Source organism: Lasioglossum baleicum, chromosome 11 (genome assembly GCF_051020765.1).
Source record: "Lasioglossum baleicum chromosome 11, iyLasBale1, whole genome shotgun sequence".
NCBI classification, from domain to species: domain Eukaryota; kingdom Metazoa; phylum Arthropoda; class Insecta; order Hymenoptera; family Halictidae; genus Lasioglossum; species Lasioglossum baleicum.
In genome coordinates this window covers 4,037,235-4,057,133 of record NC_134939.1, presented here as the reverse complement: position 1 = coordinate 4,057,133, position 19,899 = coordinate 4,037,235, and the positions used below count along the sequence as shown (strand labels likewise).

At 39.3% G+C, this 19,899-nt stretch overlaps 2 protein-coding genes across 2 annotated transcripts in view; both read left to right on the top strand.

Annotated features, from left to right (window-relative positions):
• Window positions 1-13,805, top strand: part of LOC143213474 (uncharacterized) — a 31,141-nt gene extending 17,336 nt beyond the window's left edge. The window contains exons 8-15 of the mRNA XM_076433370.1: window positions 10,631-10,801; window positions 10,885-10,970; window positions 11,053-11,184; window positions 11,401-11,565; window positions 11,651-11,938; window positions 12,021-12,109; window positions 12,195-12,239; window positions 13,782-13,805. Of these exons, the coding sequence (XP_076289485.1) occupies window positions 10,631-10,801; window positions 10,885-10,970; window positions 11,053-11,184; window positions 11,401-11,565; window positions 11,651-11,938; window positions 12,021-12,109; window positions 12,195-12,239; window positions 13,782-13,785 (980 nt within the window). The 3' untranslated portion in view covers window positions 13,786-13,805. The remainder of the gene's footprint in view (window positions 1-10,630; window positions 10,802-10,884; window positions 10,971-11,052; window positions 11,185-11,400; window positions 11,566-11,650; window positions 11,939-12,020; window positions 12,110-12,194; window positions 12,240-13,781) is intronic.
• On the top strand, window positions 13,803-19,897 carry LOC143213478 (UDP-glucose 6-dehydrogenase-like). Its single transcript, XM_076433377.1, is given in 5 exon segments — window positions 13,803-14,264; window positions 16,142-16,285; window positions 16,288-16,341; window positions 17,525-17,971; window positions 18,634-19,897. Coding segments are annotated over 5 exon segments (1,206 nt in total). The 3' UTR covers window positions 18,733-19,897.
• Window positions 19,898-19,899: the final 2 nt, after the last annotated feature.

Genomic DNA, 19,899 nt, shown 5'->3' with positions numbered 1-19,899 from the left:
TGTATATTATTTGAAATAGGTGTTGGAGACTGTAAATCAAATGGGAAACTTTCTTCCAGCAGATCTATTAATGGGTCTATTAACTTTTTTCCGTGTAACATTTTGTTTATTTTCTCGTTTCTTTGTTATAATAAATGGAAGCTTATGTTAATTTGTTGTTCTTCATTCTTTAATAAGCCCCTTTTAATTTCCCATCAGTTTTAACTCCATAAAGTAATAGTTTCCTGTAAAATCCGTATCAATGCCTCCGGATCGGAAACTTTCTGCCAGGGGTTGTATTAATTCGAGTAACTGTAACTTTTTAAATGTTGGACTATACGATTTGGACTTTTCGTGAGAAGTTGGAGAAATTAGTTTACTGCATGATGTGAAAAGATATTTTTCCAGAAATTGCAGTTGGCTGGAATTGTAGAGAAAATAGGTACTAAAAGTCGCATTTCACAACTTTTTTATGTGGGCCTATATTCAAAATTTAAAAGATAGTTATAATAATTAACCCTTTGCAGCCGCTTTAACTTCGGAGCTGTTTTAACACGAAAATGAAACATCTCGTTCTAGGTAGAATAATTTCGTTCTATACGATTCTTTTCATTTGATGGATATGAAATTGATTGTAATACCTCAGACAATAATTAAAGGTTTAGTAATTGATTAGCTACCAACATGTTTAACAATGTAAACAATATTTTGAATAATGGGACAGCAATTTTTAGTGGTGATTTCGAGTCACCACTGGAGTGCTAAGGATTAAAGATGGTAGAAATTGCAGGATATTACAACAATGACAAATATTATAAAGCAGATACGCTAACGTTACCGTTATCGCGTCAGAAGGAATAGCTGCAAGCTGCAAGCTGCAAGTACAATTGTATAGAATTTCGGGGAAAACTTGGAAGAGTGGGAGGGTTGCCGGAGTATTAATTATGGCGTGGAAGAACCAACGAATAATCACGGTCGCTTAGACTGGCCGGACTATGACAGGGTAAGACGTGGTTTCCCTCGGGTCTCAATTATCCATCGGGCCTTAATTTGTCCGGGCTGTTTGTCTCTCGATCAAGCCGGTTCGTCGAGGTCCTGGTACTATGTACTTTGGAAATGAAATGAATGATTATGTGAAAATTTGCTTGTCAAACGAACATTCCGGGAAAAGGTTCAGGTAATTTCGTGCAGGAGTTTCATTGTGGGGAAGCACAGCGCGCGCAATAAACAGAGTTCGAAAATCCAGAGTTGTTTTGGTAACTACCCAGAATTTTTATTGGCCCTCGCGACGGTCAAAGTAATTGCCCAGTTTTATTTACGTTTTATTACTTCGCCGCGTACCCTGGTATAAAGCAATTTAGATATCGTGAAACGGTTCGAATTTCTTTTATTGCTGTTCTTGGAAATTCTGAAATTTTCAACAAATATACACGATCAGTGTCTGTACGTTTACTATACATATACGTCAGTCAGTCAGATCTGCTTCGAGCCGATATCGATTGCAGCCTGCACTCGATGCTCGAAGCTGAGTGTGCTTTTCAACTACTTTATTCGGAAATAGATCTATGATATTCTGCTTGTATAGTAGGGTGCTTCTTAATTTTTGACCAACGAATTAAATGCACCGCACCCCCCAGAATTGTTCCTTTAAGTGAGAAAAAATTTGTGTAAAGTTTGAGATCGATCGGATAAAAGGATCACGTTACCCAAAGCGAATGAAAATTTTGAAAATTTTGAAATTCACCTCAACTATGGAACATGGCACATCGTTGGATTTGTCTTTTTTTTCTGAATAGGAATATGGAAAAATTATATGATCTCCTTTAAATAAAAATAACGATGACCTTAAAATTTCAAAAATATGATTTCCAAAAAATTCTTTTATTTTGCCATTATATTTACCATATTGAACAATGCAAATTTCTCCTCTGACATTTTTTCGTACAATCACAAATAACAGAGATATTTAAACATTTCCATGTATTACATTTTATTTATACCTGTACTGAAACAAGACTTTAAGAAGCCTAAAGTGACAGTTTAGCTACATTAGCATTGAACAATAAACAAAATCAACTTGTACTTTGCATTACAAAGTACTTTTGTCAACTGTTAAGTAAAGTTATTAAGTAAAACTATTTCTGTTACCACAATTTTTTGTCAACTGGCTTTGGTTTGCAAAATATGAACTGAAAATCACTTTCGCAAGGCAGAAACCAGGTACAGTTTCGTACCTGGGTACTGGGTACCCTCGATGCCGTCCATTAACATAAATAAAACGCTATAAAACATTTCGTCGGGATTAGGACCCCTCAAATGAGGGTAGCGAGGGGCAGCGGACCCGTTTACAACTCTCCGTACTGAACACTGGACCCATGACGACGGTCAGGTACGAGGGACGTTTAGTACACGTGCACTGAACACTTACTTGGAGTTCCTTCCTCCATTTGATGTACGTTCGAATAGTATGCGGTTGTAGAGCTGGTTTCTGCACGCGCGTACGAAGTTTTCGCCAAAATCTCGCAGTGTTTAGTCACACAATCAAATATTTCAGCATGTCATCTCCGGTGTAACTCATGCTTGTCAACCAGACGTTCTCGCGAGTTGTTTGATGGCCAAGGGGAACCGCGCATGTGATCCAACGGTACCACTTCGAACTTTAGTTTGTTCTTAACGCAGTCATGCGGTGATTGCAAGAATGTAATGCAGAAACCGAGTTGCGTTAAGAATATCTCATCACCTTGGCATTAAGAAGTTATATCAGTTGGTAACAAAGTGGAATCTTTCACAAGAATGCAATTTTGTAAGATCCGGCTAAACGTAGCGGATCTTTATGCAAAATAAATATTTTCCACCTGCATCGCAACAAAGTGGAGTGAAATAGAAATTGATTTGCTTTCAAAATATTTTTAACAGGTTGAAAACACTGTAACAGTAATGTTAAATTCTTCTAATACTCATTCTTGCCATAAATCCATAAAATCCTTAGCACTCGAATTGCTGTACAATTATTCCAAATATTATTTACATTAATAAATGTGTTGGTATTATACAAATAAATTATATTAAAGATGTGCTTCAAGATTTATAAAGAAAATTTTATTGGATAGAAAGATTTATATATTTTGAGTTAATACACGGTTGTTGGAAGTTAATCGCTAAAGTATTCTCAAGTTATTAAAGCGAATGTAACCATTTCGGTCACGAAAGAAATCATTCACGGACCATGTTCTTCCACAGCATTCCGAAAACCAGCGTTGCATAAATTTACATACACACTGACAATTTTGAAATGAAATTTTTAGCTTCTTTCGGGAAGGTTCCGTTTTGTCTTTTCGTCCAGCTATCGATAAATGTTTATTCAATTACAATTGAAACGACAATTATTAAAAGAGGAAGTTGTGCAATTGGTTCGAACAATTTTTACCATTTCTGAATATTTTACCAAATCAATTCTCTTTACAACACAACGTTTACAACACAAGACAAATTCAATTTCCCATCGTCTCGCTCGAAGATGCGCAAGCAACATTTCAATGCAATACGTGCAGGTACACTCCATAAAACCCCGAGCCCCAACGCATTCAAACTTCCACCGTACAGAGCGGTGCAATTGGGCCCAAGTGGTTACCTGGGCGCGCAATCAGTCTCCAGAATCCACCCTTACCATAAAACCATCGAGGAGTCCGTGTTCGCCCGTTCCGAACCCCCTTTGTCCGCTGTCCCGTTACGTTCTTTTCGCTTCGCCGTGGTCAACGATCGTAAATCGGGCCCGATCGCGTTACCATTCTAATCTGTTGGGCCTGTAGACGTGGGTCCGGCAGCTTTTAGCACCTGTCCAGGGACGCGAGATCGAACCAGGTCGCGAAAACCGTGATGTATTTATACACTCCGGGACAAAAAGATAGCACAACATCTATTTTTCCTTATTTGGTACATTAAACTAAAGAAAATGAATATTTTAATATGTCAACATATTCTGACATGCCTGTACGTACACAATGTACTGAATATTATCCACCATATAGAGTTTTTCGTGCCGATTCCAAATCTGGTTTTAATTTGTTTCCATACGCACAGTTTTTGAGGAACATGGCTTTGAAAAAAAAACATATTTTTCAACGTTAAACGAATATTGTGATGTCATTATAAAAGGTATTGAATTGTTCTTTGCAGCAAAAGATTCTGTAGACTTTCCCGAATACAGTGATATCCAATATTAATACATTATGATTGTTTAAATATGTTTAAACAATGATTAAAGACGGAGATGCACCATTTTGCACCAATTTTTGCGGATATTTTCGAATTTATCTCAAAAAATAAGGGTCCAGCGGAAATTCGAACTATACCACTCGATAGAGTAGACTTTTATCTTGAGAAGCCACCCTGTCAAGTTTGGATCGTCGACGTTTTTTTCAAACCAGAAAGCAAAATATCTTCGCCCGACATGAGTTGCCGCCACTGGCGCTCACCATTGGTACGGCCGATCGCGCGCCGCGCCGTATCCCGTCACTGGCATTTTCCTTTTTGTGCGAAAAAAACGTCGACGTTGCGAACTTGAAAGCGTGATTTCTCAAGATAAAAGTCTGCTCTATCGCGTGGTATAGTTCGATTTTCCGCTGCACCCTTATTTTTGAGATAATTTGAAAAATATCCTCAAAAATTGGTGCAAAAGTGGTGTCTCTCCGTCTTTAATCATTGTTTAAACATATTTAAACAATCATAATGTATTAATATTGGATATCACTGTATTCGGGAAAGTCTACAGAATCTTTTGCTGCAAAGAACAATTCAATACCTTTTATAATGACATCACAATATTCGTTTAACGTTGAAAAATATGTTTTTTTTTCAAAGCCATGTTCCTCAAAAACTGTGCGTATGGAAACAAATTAAAACCAGATTTGGAATCGGCACGAAAAACTCTATATGGTGGATAATATTCAGTACATTGTGTACGTACAGGCATGTCAGAATATGTTGACATATTAAAATATTCATTTTCTTTAGTTTAATGTACCAAATAAGGAAAAATAGATGTTGTGCTATCTTTTTGTCCCGGAGTGTATAAATACATCACGGTTTTCGCGACCTGGTTCGATCTCGCGTCCCTGGACAGGTGCTAAAAGCTGCCGGACCCACGTCTACAGGCCCAACAGATTAGAATGGTAACGCGATCGGGCCCGATTTACGATCGTTGACCACGGCGAAGCGAAAAGAACGTAACGGGACAGCGGACAAAGGGGGTTCGGAACGGGCGAACACGGACTCCTCGATGGTTTTATGGTAAGGGTGGATTCTGGAGACTGATTGCGCGCCCAGGTAACCACTTGGGCCCAATTGCACCGCTCTGTACGGTGGAAGTTTGAATGCGTTGGGGCTCGGGGTTTTATGGAGTGTACCTGCACGTATTGCATTGAAATGTTGCTTGCGCATCTTCGAGCGAGACGATGGGAAATTGAATTTGTCTTGTGTTGTAAACGTTGTGTTGTAAAGAGAATTGATTTGGTAAAATATTCAGAAATGGTAAAAATTGTTCGAACCAATTGCACAACTTCCTCTTTTAATAATTGTCGTTTCAATTGTAATTGAATAAACATTTATCGATAGCTGGACGAAAAGACAAAACGGAACCTTCCCGAAAGAAGCTAAAAATTTCATTTCAAAATTGTCAGTGTGTATGTAAATTTATGCAACGCTGGTTTTCGGAATGCTGTGGAAGAACATGGTCCGTGAATGATTTCTTTCGTGACCGAAATGGTTACATTCGCTTTAATAACTTGAGAATACTTTAGCGATTAACTTCCAACAACCGTGTATTAACTCAAAATATATAAATCTTTCTATCCAATAAAATTTTCTTTATAAATCTTGAAGCACATCTTTAATATAATTTATTTGTATAATACCAACACATTTATTAATGTAAATAATATTTGGAATAATTGTACAGCAATTCGAGTGCTAAGGATTTTATGGATTTATGGCAAGAATGAGTATTAGAAGAATTTAACATTACTGTTACAGTGTTTTCAACCTGTTAAAAATATTTTGAAAGCAAATCAATTTCTATTTCACTCCACTTTGTTGCGATGCAGGTGGAAAATATTTATTTTGCATAAAGATCCGCTACGTTTAGCCGGATCTTACAAAATTGCATTCTTGTGAAAGATTCCACTTTGTTACCAACTGATATAACTTCTTAATGCCAAGGTGATGAGATATTCTTAACGCAACTCGGTTTCTGCATTACATTCTTGCAATCACCGCATGACTGCGTTAAGAACAAACTAAAGTTCGAAGTGGTACCGTTGGATCACATGCGCGGTTCCCCTTGGCCATCAAACAACTCGCGAGAACGTCTGGTTGACAAGCATGAGTTACACCGGAGATGACATGCTGAAATATTTGATTGTGTGACTAAACACTGCGAGATTTTGGCGAAAACTTCGTACGCGCGTGCAGAAACCAGCTCTACAACCGCATACTATTCGAACGTACATCAAATGGAGGAAGGAACTCCAAGTAAGTGTTCAGTGCACGTGTACTAAACGTCCCTCGTACCTGACCGTCGTCATGGGTCCAGTGTTCAGTACGGAGAGTTGTAAACGGGTCCGCTGCCCCTCGCTACCCTCATTTGAGGGGTCCTAATCCCGACGAAATGTTTTATAGCGTTTTATTTATGTTAATGGACGGCATCGAGGGTACCCAGTACCCAGGTACGAAACTGTACCTGGTTTCTGCCTTGCGAAAGTGATTTTCAGTTCATATTTTGCAAACCAAAGCCAGTTGACAAAAAATTGTGGTAACAGAAATAGTTTTACTTAATAACTTTACTTAACAGTTGACAAAAGTACTTTGTAATGCAAAGTACAAGTTGATTTTGTTTATTGTTCAATGCTAATGTAGCTAAACTGTCACTTTAGGCTTCTTAAAGTCTTGTTTCAGTACAGGTATAAATAAAATGTAATACATGGAAATGTTTAAATATCTCTGTTATTTGTGATTGTACGAAAAAATGTCAGAGGAGAAATTTGCATTGTTCAATATGGTAAATATAATGGCAAAATAAAAGAATTTTTTGGAAATCATATTTTTGAAATTTTAAGGTCATCGTTATTTTTATTTAAAGGAGATCATATAATTTTTCCATATTCCTATTCAGAAAAAAAAGACAAATCCAACGATGTGCCATGTTCCATAGTTGAGGTGAATTTCAAAATTTTCAAAATTTTCATTCGCTTTGGGTAACGTGATCCTTTTATCCGATCGATCTCAAACTTTACACAAATTTTTTCTCACTTAAAGGAACAATTCTGGGGGGTGCGGTGCATTTAATTCGTTGGTCAAAAATTAAGAAGCACCCTACTATACAAGCAGAATATCATAGATCTATTTCCGAATAAAGTAGTTGAAAAGCACACTCAGCTTCGAGCATCGAGTGCAGGCTGCAATCGATATCGGCTCGAAGCAGATCTGACTGACTGACGTATATGTATAGTAAACGTACAGACACTGATCGTGTATATTTGTTGAAAATTTCAGAATTTCCAAGAACAGCAATAAAAGAAATTCGAACCGTTTCACGATATCTAAATTGCTTTATACCAGGGTACGCGGCGAAGTAATAAAACGTAAATAAAACTGGGCAATTACTTTGACCGTCGCGAGGGCCAATAAAAATTCTGGGTAGTTACCAAAACAACTCTGGATTTTCGAACTCTGTTTATTGCGCGCGCTGTGCTTCCCCACAATGAAACTCCTGCACGAAATTACCTGAACCTTTTCCCGGAATGTTCGTTTGACAAGCAAATTTTCACATAATCATTCATTTCATTTCCAAAGTACATAGTACCAGGACCTCGACGAACCGGCTTGATCGAGAGACAAACAGCCCGGACAAATTAAGGCCCGATGGATAATTGAGACCCGAGGGAAACCACGTCTTACCCTGTCATAGTCCGGCCAGTCTAAGCGACCGTGATTATTCGTTGGTTCTTCCACGCCATAATTAATACTCCGGCAACCCTCCCACTCTTCCAAGTTTTCCCCGAAATTCTATACAATTGTACTTGCAGCTTGCAGCTTGCAGCTATTCCTTCTGACGCGATAACGGTAACGTTAGCGTATCTGCTTTATAATATTTGTCATTGTTGTAATATCCTGCAATTTCTACCATCTTTAATCCTTAGCACTCCAGTGGTGACTCGAAATCACCACTAAAAATTGCTGTCCCATTATTCAAAATATTGTTTACATTGTTAAACATGTTGGTAGCTAATCAATTACTAAACCTTTAATTATTGTCTGAGGTATTACAATCAATTTCATATCCATCAAATGAAAAGAATCGTATAGAACGAAATTATTCTACCTAGAACGAGATGTTTCATTTTCGTGTTAAAACAGCTCCGAAGTTAAAGCGGCTGCAAAGGGTTAATTATTATAACTATCTTTTAAATTTTGAATATAGGCCCACATAAAAAAGTTGTGAAATGCGACTTTTAGTACCTATTTTCTCTACAATTCCAGCCAACTGCAATTTCTGGAAAAATATCTTTTCACATCATGCAGTAAACTAATTTCTCCAACTTCTCACGAAAAGTCCAAATCGTATAGTCCAACATTTAAAAAGTTACAGTTACTCGAATTAATACAACCCCTGGCAGAAAGTTTCCGATCCGGAGGCATTGATACGGATTTTACAGGAAACTATTACTTTATGGAGTTAAAACTGATGGGAAATTAAAAGGGGCTTATTAAAGAATGAAGAACAACAAATTAACATAAGCTTCCATTTATTATAACAAAGAAACGAGAAAATAAACAAAATGTTACACGGAAAAAAGTTAATAGACCCATTAATAGATCTGCTGGAAGAAAGTTTCCCATTTGATTTACAGTCTCCAACACCTATTTCAAATAATATACATATAAACGTGTGATTTTAATTGCAAATAATAACTAAACTTTTTATTTAAATAAAAATTATTTAAATAATTCCAAAAATGATGCATTTATTATTTCTTATTTGCAAATAAAAGATTATTTGGTAATTATTGCGAACAGGTCTGCGTCCTCCGATTTTGATGAAATTTTAATATGTTATACAGCAACACATTTTGAACAACTTTTTCCTTTTCCAATATAGGGGGGTCCGCTTTTAGTTTTCGAGATATTTGCAAAACACTATCGCTAATATACTGTATTGAATTTTTCGTATTCTTGCACGCTCAGCGGCAACGTAAGCCTGTCCCGGCGCGGCGTTTGTTTACATTTTCAAGCTGCAAAGGGGATTGTAAGAAATAACAGTGATCAATACAAAGTACTTTCTTTAATTAATTTGTTTTAATTAAATTACAATAAAATTCTACAACTGAGGTTCTACGTGTTGAGAAAATTGAATTTATACAAACGATTGAATGAGTAACATGTCAAAGGAAAACCTATATATGAACCGAATGATTTTGTTGGGAAGAGTTGCCTGACTTCGAACTCTGTCTCTCTCGTTAATTTTAAAGTACATACACAGACTCATAGTATATTACATATCAGATTATTTACAAAAATCATTTGAGAGTAGTACGAGTTGATGTCCTTCATTTAAGATGCAAATATTTATGAGAAGTGTTCGGTCATACACATGAAATGCTTCATTTACATATATTGAATTGAACGTTTGCTGATTTATTTGATGACAAGCGCGCGCGCACTCATTCGCTCTCATTCACAGTTCCATTTGAACTAGACCTACGGCGTCTCGGGCAGATAAAGTTTTTACATTAATTTTCCCAGTCAGTGTTCAGTCAGTCCTGAGTGAGTCAGTCCAGTTCAGAGTTCAGTCCAGTTCAGTCTTCAGTCACCAGTGAAATATGAAATACATTTTAGTGACCGGTGGTGTAATAAGTGGTGTGGGGAAAGGCGTCATTGCCAGCTCCTTTGGGGCGCTCCTGAAGGAGTGCGGTGTTCGAGTTACTTCAATCAAAATAGATCCCTACATAAATATTGATGCCGGGACATTTTCGCCCTACGAGCACGGTACGACATTGAATTTTAATCTTTGTCTCTTTTATCCCGATAGAACCGAACGTTCCGGATATGTTTAGCGCTATGGCAACATGTTTTCTATAGCCATGCGGTCAGGAGTCATTTTATATGTTGATTACTCCCGCGCATTACTCAACTCTCACTCTAGCAAGATTTAAATATCGATAACATTGCGATTATTAACTTTTATGTTATATGACAGTTATCGTCAACGATTATGTTCAACAAATATAATTCATTAATTAATAAATTTTCAGCCAACAACCGTAGTCCTGTTGAATGCACCGGTTCTCGTTAGATCACCGAAGTTAAACAACGTGGAACGTGAACGGCACTGGGATGGGTGACCGTCTGGTAAGAAACCGGAAAGTGACCCACCCGGGGTGTTTTTCACGTGTTGTTGGCAAAAGGTGGTTCGGAACCCACCATAAACAGTAGGTCCCGCTGAAAAGGCGATGGTGAGAGTGGAAAGAGAAAAGAGGAGATTGGGTAAATGAATTTGAAACTCTGAGGGGACCAAATATCATAAGCCACAATTAATAAATGTTCAATGTTACGATCTTGTATTCCTTGAATATATTTATGAAAGTATTTTTTCCAGGCGAAGTATATGTTCTTGAGGATGGAGGCGAAGTCGATCTCGACTTAGGCAATTACGAACGTTTCTTGGACATAACGTTACACAGGGATAACAATATCACCACGGGGAAAATATACCAAGAGGTGATATCAAAGGAAAGGCAGGGTGGATACTTGGGAGAAACGGTACAAGGTATAGACAAAATAGAACTGGTTGTAATCTTTTGTTGTAGAGCGTACATCGGTAAAGTAACAGTTATTTAAATTTGTGTTTAGTGGTACCTCATATAACAAATGCCATCCAAGACTGGGTTGAAAGAGTGGCAAATCAACCCGTAACGGAAGATGGTGGTCAACCCGAAGTAATATATCTACATACTGCTTATTGTAAAACTCCATACTTCTAATACTTTCTAATATAGATTAATGTCTTGATTGTTGCAGGTTTGTATTATCGAGCTAGGAGGCACAATAGGAGATATCGAAGGAATGCCCTTCGTCGAAGCTTTCAGATGGTTTCAATCTAAAGTGAAAAAGGAGAATTTTTGTTGTGCTCATGTGTCTTTGGTACCACAAGTACGTAGCTATATGTATTTCTTTAAATAATCCTTATTCATTGTTTAGATCTTGACCTTGAACTTGAGCCAACTGCTAACATAAGCTAGTTTATTCTTAGATCATAGAATCATGTGCAGTGAGAGACAAACATATTTCTACAGTAACCATAGTTTATTCCTTTCTGTATATACTAATTAAAAGAAGTATATAGTCACGAATATATTTTGTTTTTAGCCACGGTCTACAGGAGAACCAAAAACAAAGCCCACGCAATCCAGCGTGAAGGAATTGCGCGGATTGGGCTTATCTCCTGATATTATAGTGTGTAGATCGGAGAAGCCTATTGGCGACACCATCAAAGAAAAGATTTCGAGTTTCTGCGGTGTTGCTCCGGATCAGGTAAACGGATCAGCCTTTTTCTACCTGTTTTTCTTTGAATTTGAAAGTCAATTAATAATGCTAATGTAACGATTGATTTTCCTAGGTCATAACTATACATGATTTATCATCTATATACCGTGTACCATTGTTAATGGAAAGTCAGGGTGTAATCGAATTTTTAAAAGAGAGACTACAATTAAATATTGGCGTGCCACGTCCGCGATGTTTCATGCGAAAATGGAGGGAGTTGGCAGATCGAATAGATCACGTACGAAAGGAGGTAAACATTGCTTTAGTGGGAAAGTATACCAAGTTAGAAGATTCCTATACGTCCGTGAAAAAAGCATTGCAACACGCTTGCGTCGAGGTTGACTACAAACTGAATTTAACGGTAAATTACTCTATTTACGCTACTATACATTATTTTATAACCGTAATGACTCTACGTTACAATATATCGTTATTATGTTTAGTACATAGAAGCTGATAATTTGGAACAAAGCAAAAAGCTGTCCGATCCTGTACTGTATCACGAAGCCTGGCAACAGCTTTGCAAAAGCGAGTGAGTACTCGCATCGTTGCCGATTTTCATTTTCGAAAACAGTTTCGCTTCACGGTTTCTCTGAAATGATTTCTATTATTTTCAGTGGTGTGATCGTGCCAGGTGGTACGTTTAGAAACGTTAGCCACAGGTAACGACAGCACGCCAAGGGTGCTCTTATTAATTTACTTGAAATATTAATTGTACTTCAAATGCGCTCATTCAGCCCTCTCAAAACTAATGAGATTTCTACAGTGTGTCGAGTTGTTTGCATTAGCACGTTGCAGCCGTCATCCGGCATTCTGTTAGTGGTTACATACCGACAAAACTTGATAAACTATGACATTTATCATTCGTTGAATTTAAATGGACGAATGTAAATGAACTATTATCGTAGAATATGATCCAGTCAAGTTTTCAAAATAATTGTACAGTTCGCATGTTCAACTGATACGAGCGAGGGTGAATTGTGGTCGTAACGAAATAGATTACAGTATGTATCTTTCAATCGGCACTTAGATCGATATATTCATGAGATAACGTTGTCAATACAATGAAACATCCCAAACTATATCTTCGTTGACAATTACAGAGAAAAGTCCGCCGGTCATGTTACCGGTTTTAGATTTTTTGTTTTACAATTATTGAATTTATAAAGGTGTTTTCGTGGGAATTCATTGAATAAATTTTTTATTCCAGTACATATTATGTATAATTAGACTGCGGATGTTTACGCAATTTTCATTCTTCCAGGCAAATTTCAAGAGAAAGTGGAAACGAATAAAATATTATTTTCAGTGGTACATAGTATGTAGCCTTTAGAGATCTGATGAAACAAATCAAAATCGTATCAAATTCTTCGGAATTTTATATTCTAGCATTTTTAAAATATTTTTTGAAGCCATAAATGCATAAAGATCCGCAGCCTGATTATAATAAAAATTGCACAAAATATGAATAAATTTAATCTTGTTACATATTTTTATAATACAATACACATCGGTCGCGTTTGATGGTCGGTAGATTTAGCGTTACCGGTACACATTTTGCTTTAATTTTCGGGATTCATTGTGCGCAAAACTGATGATACAACCTAATATCGCGAGCACGTTTTCCGAGAGCTAATAATAGTTTTTCGTAATACATGCAAACAAGACAATTTTACGTCAGTATTATTCACAATGAATATTACGTGGCGACGATTCACTTTACGGATCGCCGCGCAATATTATCCGAATTGTGAGGCTCCCGATTCCATTGGTGGATTAAATCAATTGGCAAAGTAAACGCGTGCTTATGTTAGTAGTCAGAAAACTCATTAGTAGTTTATACAAAATAAAAATTTTCCACCTGAATTGCAACAAACCGGAGTGACGTAGAAATTTATATATATATTTTCTCTCTTAATATATTCAATAGTAAATTGTAATTTTTTAATCTAGAGTAAATTTGCTCACTGTCCTCCTGATTTTTCATCTCCATTGAATTATGTACGTAGTTCTTTTTGAAATACAAGATTTTAAGTTAGATCTTTTTTGAAATACATGATTCTAGAATACAGTGATTCTGCGATCACTGTGATAAATCACGGTTAGTGATTTCGCACACCATCGCTAATTGTACATTTTAAAGAATATTTGATCTCTTCGAGTGAAAAGATTTGCGCTTAACCAGTGGTAAATGTTACTGTCAGGTAGGGTATCGATCATTGGAAATGACGATCCGGAATATTTGCTGTATCGGTGCTGGGTACGTTGGCGGTCCTACTTGCAGTATTATTGCTTTGAAGTGTCCGCTAATCAAAGTGACTGTCGTGGACAAGAGCAAAGAAAGGATCGCCCAGTGGAATTCGGATAAGCTTCCCATTTATGAGCCCGGCTTGGATCAGGTGGTCAAAATGAGCCGCGGGAAAAATTTATTTTTCTCAACGGACATTCACACCGCGATCAAGGAGGCGGATTTGATATTCATTTCCGTCAACACGCCGACGAAAACGTTCGGCAACGGGAGAGGAAGAGCAGCAGATTTGAAGTATGTCGAGAGCGCGGCCAGAATGATCGCAGAAATTGCGACCGGGGACAAAATCGTTGTCGAGAAAAGCACCGTGCCGGTTAGAGCGGCGGAAAGCATTATGAACATTCTGCGTGCCAATCACAAACCAGGAGTTTCGTATCAGGTAATGTTACAACCATATTTTTATTTACTCAAATTTTCGCCTGATCAATCACGCGCTGCGGTCACGTGAGTTTTCATTCACCCCCGCGGGAATCATCGACTTTGTTAGATAAAATTTTACTCTAAACGGGAAATACAGTTAGGAGCGTAACTGATCACACTCACACACACTTTAAATCGGAAAAACTCTTTTACGAATGAACAAAACGATTTCAATTTCTCTGTAAGGCTAGAAGAATTAGTTTAATAAATGACATCTAATAAATATTTCTAATATATCGTTTACGAATTATAAACGATCAACTGTGGTAAAAATTGCAATTTTTCATGATTTTCTGAGTTGGAAATAGAAATCAATTTGTTCGATTTTGTTTTGTAATTCTTTGCTTTTTTGTAGGTATATTACATATGTATGTATTATTGAATATTTTTATATTCAGAAAAATAATTTACACTTAAAAACGCAATGTTGGACTAATTCCTCAAAAATTGCCGTTGCATACAAGGAACAATGGCGCCGAATTTAAAGGAGTACATACTCTTCTTGGTGTTTTTGTGAACAGGACTCGCGGTGCGTCCGCTGATTTATTTTTAGAACAGCCTATTATAAACAATTGGTCCTCGAAGTAATTCTGTGCTGATACGCTTATGGGTGGGCAGCACACGTGTTTCCAAAATGGGACTACGGGGTTTCCTGTACAACACATGCCAACTGTTCAAACTTCCGTATCGAAAAGCACACCGATAAAGATGATTGGATTTACCCGTTTACAAATAATTGAGAAAATACGCTATTCGTAAAACTAATATTACGTTGAGCTCTACGTGAGTTACACTTTCTTTTTTATTTGCAATTTTTACGTTACATTCATTGTCATTATTCAATTATAATGCAGCATCCTAAATAGCTTACTTCTGATTAAGAATAATATATTAAAAGCTGAAGGCTTTCTCTTTTTCAAAAGTAACGATTGCTGAAACAAAAACATTGAGTTTCCTATGCATTTCAAATTTCATCGATATCTCGTGAGCCGAGTATAAATTTTCTATACGTGTTCACAATTCTTATCAGGGTGATAAGAACATCGTCATTATATTATTTGGAATGTCGTAAAATGTGTGACAAAGTCATTATTGCACAGTATAATATTAAACATATTAACAAAGAAAATAAATTTCTATTTGACTCTAGTTTGTTGCAATTCGGGTGGGTCTACTCGTATCCCTTGGGTCGGTTTATAATGGAAATGGGTATTTATAATGCAGAAATAACGCACAAGAATTCAAACTGTCTGTTCTTTATTTAACCGAAGAAGAACTAGTCAGAAGACGTCTGTATCGTTAGCGAGCCGAAACTGAAGTGAAGCTACAGAGAAAGTTTTAGGGGAAAGAAAAACCCCTTGTTGGGTCCACTCGGAAAAACAGATGTGGGAGGTCCCTTAATTTATTACTCAGGGCCTCTTTGTATTTGAAGGTTGCAGGCCTTCCACTTCTGACCTGAGTCAATGACAAAGACCCGAGGACCGTTAAAATATTCCGGGACACTCTTAGTATCCTTCAACACTCGACTTAGTTTTGCAGATATTCCAACAGTTTATAATGAGTGCTCCGAGTACTCGGATACCCGGGATAGTGAGAGTTCTAGTTGGCACCTGTTGAATTAACACCGGTCGCGTCCGAGGGGCGTCCGCTATCCGGCGCGGCGCGGCGGGGCGGGGCGGTCGTGTGATCATGACCCTGTTTTCTCTCTTTCCGGCCGCGTTTTTACATTTATCACGCGCCGCTTGATATCGTACGTCGGTGCCAAGTCGGATGTGTCGCGATTTCGATCAGGGTAACATAAGTAGGAGAACAAAAACCATCATGTTTTCATTTCAGATTCTGTCGAATCCTGAGTTTCTGGCGGAAGGGACCGCGATCGAGGACCTGCTGTGCGCAGACCGAGTTCTGATCGGCGGCGAGGACTCCATCGAAGGTCACGCCGCTATGGAGGAATTGTGCAAGGTGTACGAACACTGGATCCCCCACGTGAACACATCTTAACGATGAACACGTGGAGCTCAGAGCTATCGAAGCTGGTGAGAGCAAATCCATGTTCCGAAAATCCTGATAGCAATGCGCGCGACGCGATGTTCAAGCACAGGTGTGCAAACCGGTAGACTCTCGAGCCGCGAAAAAGTCCTACGTCAAATACTGCGAATCAAAAGTTAACGCAGACATGTTTCGAAACATGTCCACTGTTCTCTTAGCATATATCACTTTAGAAATGTGCAACGACGTGTATAAATATTTGGGTGCTTAAATTAGCCCACGGTAAATCTTTGACTCGGGTCATTGGCGCAAATAGTTGACCAGAATTTGTGTTAGAACCTTGTAGATCCGGTTATGTAAATAATAGAGGTACATACTGAATATGTGTACCTTATTAATAGACAGGTACATCAATAGGCAGTCTACTCCTCACTATTTCATCCAATTTTTCAAATTTATCTATGTAGAGTCTAGTCAATAATTTAGGCATCTTCATTTTCTGTAGAATGGCAAAGTCAGAATGTTGAATGCCCTTCTACCGTCTACACGCAGTATCAGTTAATATCAGGCAAACTATGAAAAGATTAAATCGAGTCTACTGGCAAGCACACTTGTGTAAATCGGTAGCTAACAAAGCAAATTTGTCAGCGTCTTTCGTTTATTTTTAAGAATACGTGCACCGATAATGGAGCCATTCGGAGGCCAGATCGGTTAATTGCATGTCGAATTTTTCGACATTTTACTGTCAAAGCAATCGACCGGTGCTTAATCCCTTGCCGTATCATTTTCTTTACAGTTACAGTGATTAAAACATCTAAATATTTAGCGGTTAAAACCACTAAAAATTGCTGTACCATTATTCAATGACTAAACATTTACGATTAAAAAAGTATTATACATATATGTATACGCGAGATATTATATCATTTTCATATTCATAAAAATCATATGTAGAATGGAATTATTCCAGATCGAGATGAATGTTTAATTTTCGAGTTAAAATAACTCCGACTGCCAAGGGTTAAATAATGATTTTATGCGAGAACGGTTTGATTGTTCGAATTTTGCTGTGCACTGTGTACGTGAATCGCCAGGCGTTCTGAATTTCGGCTGCGTGTCGCAACGTCGCGTCGCGTGGCATTCTCTTGGAATTAATGTTTGCCAATTGTTCGCGTGGTAATAGGCAGGCCGGGGTTGCGCAATTAAGTGAGAATTGAATTTCAATTTTAGGCCGCCAATGCGTTTTTAGCGCAGCGCATATCCAGCATAAATTCGCTGTCGGCGGTGTGCGAGGCGACGGGCGCGGACGTCTCGGAGGTAGCGCGAGCTGTTGACCTTGACTCCCGAATAGGATCGAAGTTCCTTCATGCTTCGGTGGGATTCGGCGGCTCCTGCTTCCAGAAGGACATACTCAATCTGGTGTACATGTGCGAGTGCCTGAACCTGCCGGAGGTGGCTGCCTACTGGCAACAGGTCATAGACATGAACGAATACCAGAAGTCAAGGTACTCCGCGAAAAAAATCGAATCGCTGTTCAACACCGTTACGGACAAACGGATCTCTATGCTAGAGTTCGCCTTCAAGAAGAACACCGGAGACACGCGTGAGTCACCGGCCATTCATGTCGCCAAGACCCTGCTTGACGAGGGTGCCATGCTTCACATATACGATCCCAAGGTGATTTTCTTTAATGAGCATCCACGGTGGCATCGTCGTACAGCCAGCCGCGGGCCGCGCAAGGCCTTCAGTATATCACGGCAAATATTAACCCTCAACCGGACACGTGGTTATCCATCAATTCCCTTTAGAAACGACTAAAACAAAAAAATATTAACAGACGATCTCAGAATTTATTCTTAGTGGTTAGGGGTGTGCCCGAAAATGCGTGGACCTCGATGGTTGGGACGAGTTCGATACTAGACAGCGGATTTTATGCATTTATGACAAAAACGAGTAGGTGTAATTTGTAACAGTGAAAATATTCGAACAATTTAGAAATACATACTGTTAAATGGAAATACTGTATTATTTTCGATTTATTTAATATAGTAAGAAAGAAAATAAATTTCTATTTCAATCCAATTTGTTGCAATTCAGGTACCAAATTTTTATTTTGCATTAAGGTCCGCTGCCTACTTGTAACGGTAATCGAGTACTGAGAACCCTGAAATTTTCGAGAAACCCGAAACCTTCGAGAATCTCGAACATTTTCGAGTTCTTGCGTACACCTCTATTAGTGATATTTCTCTTATTGATATCATGGCAGATCATATGTTTGAAACTATCGTTGGCAAGAAAGTAATTTCGGTATTTTATGGTGAAATAAAACTCAATTGCAGAGCAGGACATCCGGAACCTCCTCGAGCACGAGGAGATCGGCGACCGGAAGCCTTCCGTGTTCCTGCGGCGTCTGCAAAGCCTCGCCGACGGTACCGTGACGGACGAGTTCCTCAAAACGCTGTGGATGTCGCGCTTGCCGACGGGCGCGCAAACAGTGCTCGTAACGCGGCAGAAGGACCCGCTTTCCGACCTCGCAGCCCTCGCCGATACCGTCATCGAGGTGTCGTCTCGCCCGCAGGTAGCTGCAACGTCGACAAGCCGAACGGACGATACCCAAGCCGCGATAGCGGAACTCCGTCGCGAAATCGCCGCTCTCCGCGTCGGAATGGACACCCGCCGCGCGCGGTCCAAATCTCGCGGCCCTCGCGGAAGAAGGGCGTCGAAATCGCGAAACCGAAACGATGAGGTACCACCTGGTGACGGCAGGTGCTGGTATCATTGGAAGCATGGTCCCGCCGCAAAGAAGTGCCGCGACCCCTGTTCCCACGCGACGGGAAACCGGCGGGACGGTCGTTAATGGCGGCGAACGACTCTGCGCCGTCTACAAGCCGCCTTTTCGTGACGGACCATAGCACGAAAATCACATTCATGGTGGACACAGGATCCGACCTGTGCGTTTTTCCGCATTCGCGTGTGAGTGGTGCACGCGAAAGGACGACATACGAACTTTACGCCGCGAACGGCTCGATGATTGCGACGTACGGCTCCGTGAGGTTCAAGTTGAACTTCGGCCTGCGTCGGGTTTTTTCGTGGCGGTTTGTGATAGCGGACGTTACCACTCCGATAATCGGCGCCGATTTTTTGAGCCATTACGGACTCCTCGTCGATATGCGCGCGAAAAAACTAACAGACGGTGTTACGACTCTGACGGTGGCCGGCCGCGTGGTGATGTGTTGTGCCGAGAGTGTGAAGGCGATTGCCGGGGAATCCACCTTCCACAGGATTCTCGCAGAATTCCCGGACCTCACGCGGCCGTCGGGTGGACACCGCACGGCCAAACACGCGACGAGGCACCACATCCGGACCACACCTGGCCCGCCGGTATCGTGCAAGCCCCGTCGGCTGGCGCCGGATAAGCTCCGCATCGCGAAGGCCGAATTCGAAGCAATGGTGAGGGACGGAACAGCGCGACGATCCGAAAGCTGTTGGTCTTCGTCTCTACACCTGGCTCCGAAAGTCGAGTCTACTTCACGTATTGTGATCTATTTAGTGAAAGGTGTTGTGTTTAATTTTGTGGTTATTTTATCAAAAGAAGTTTACTTAAA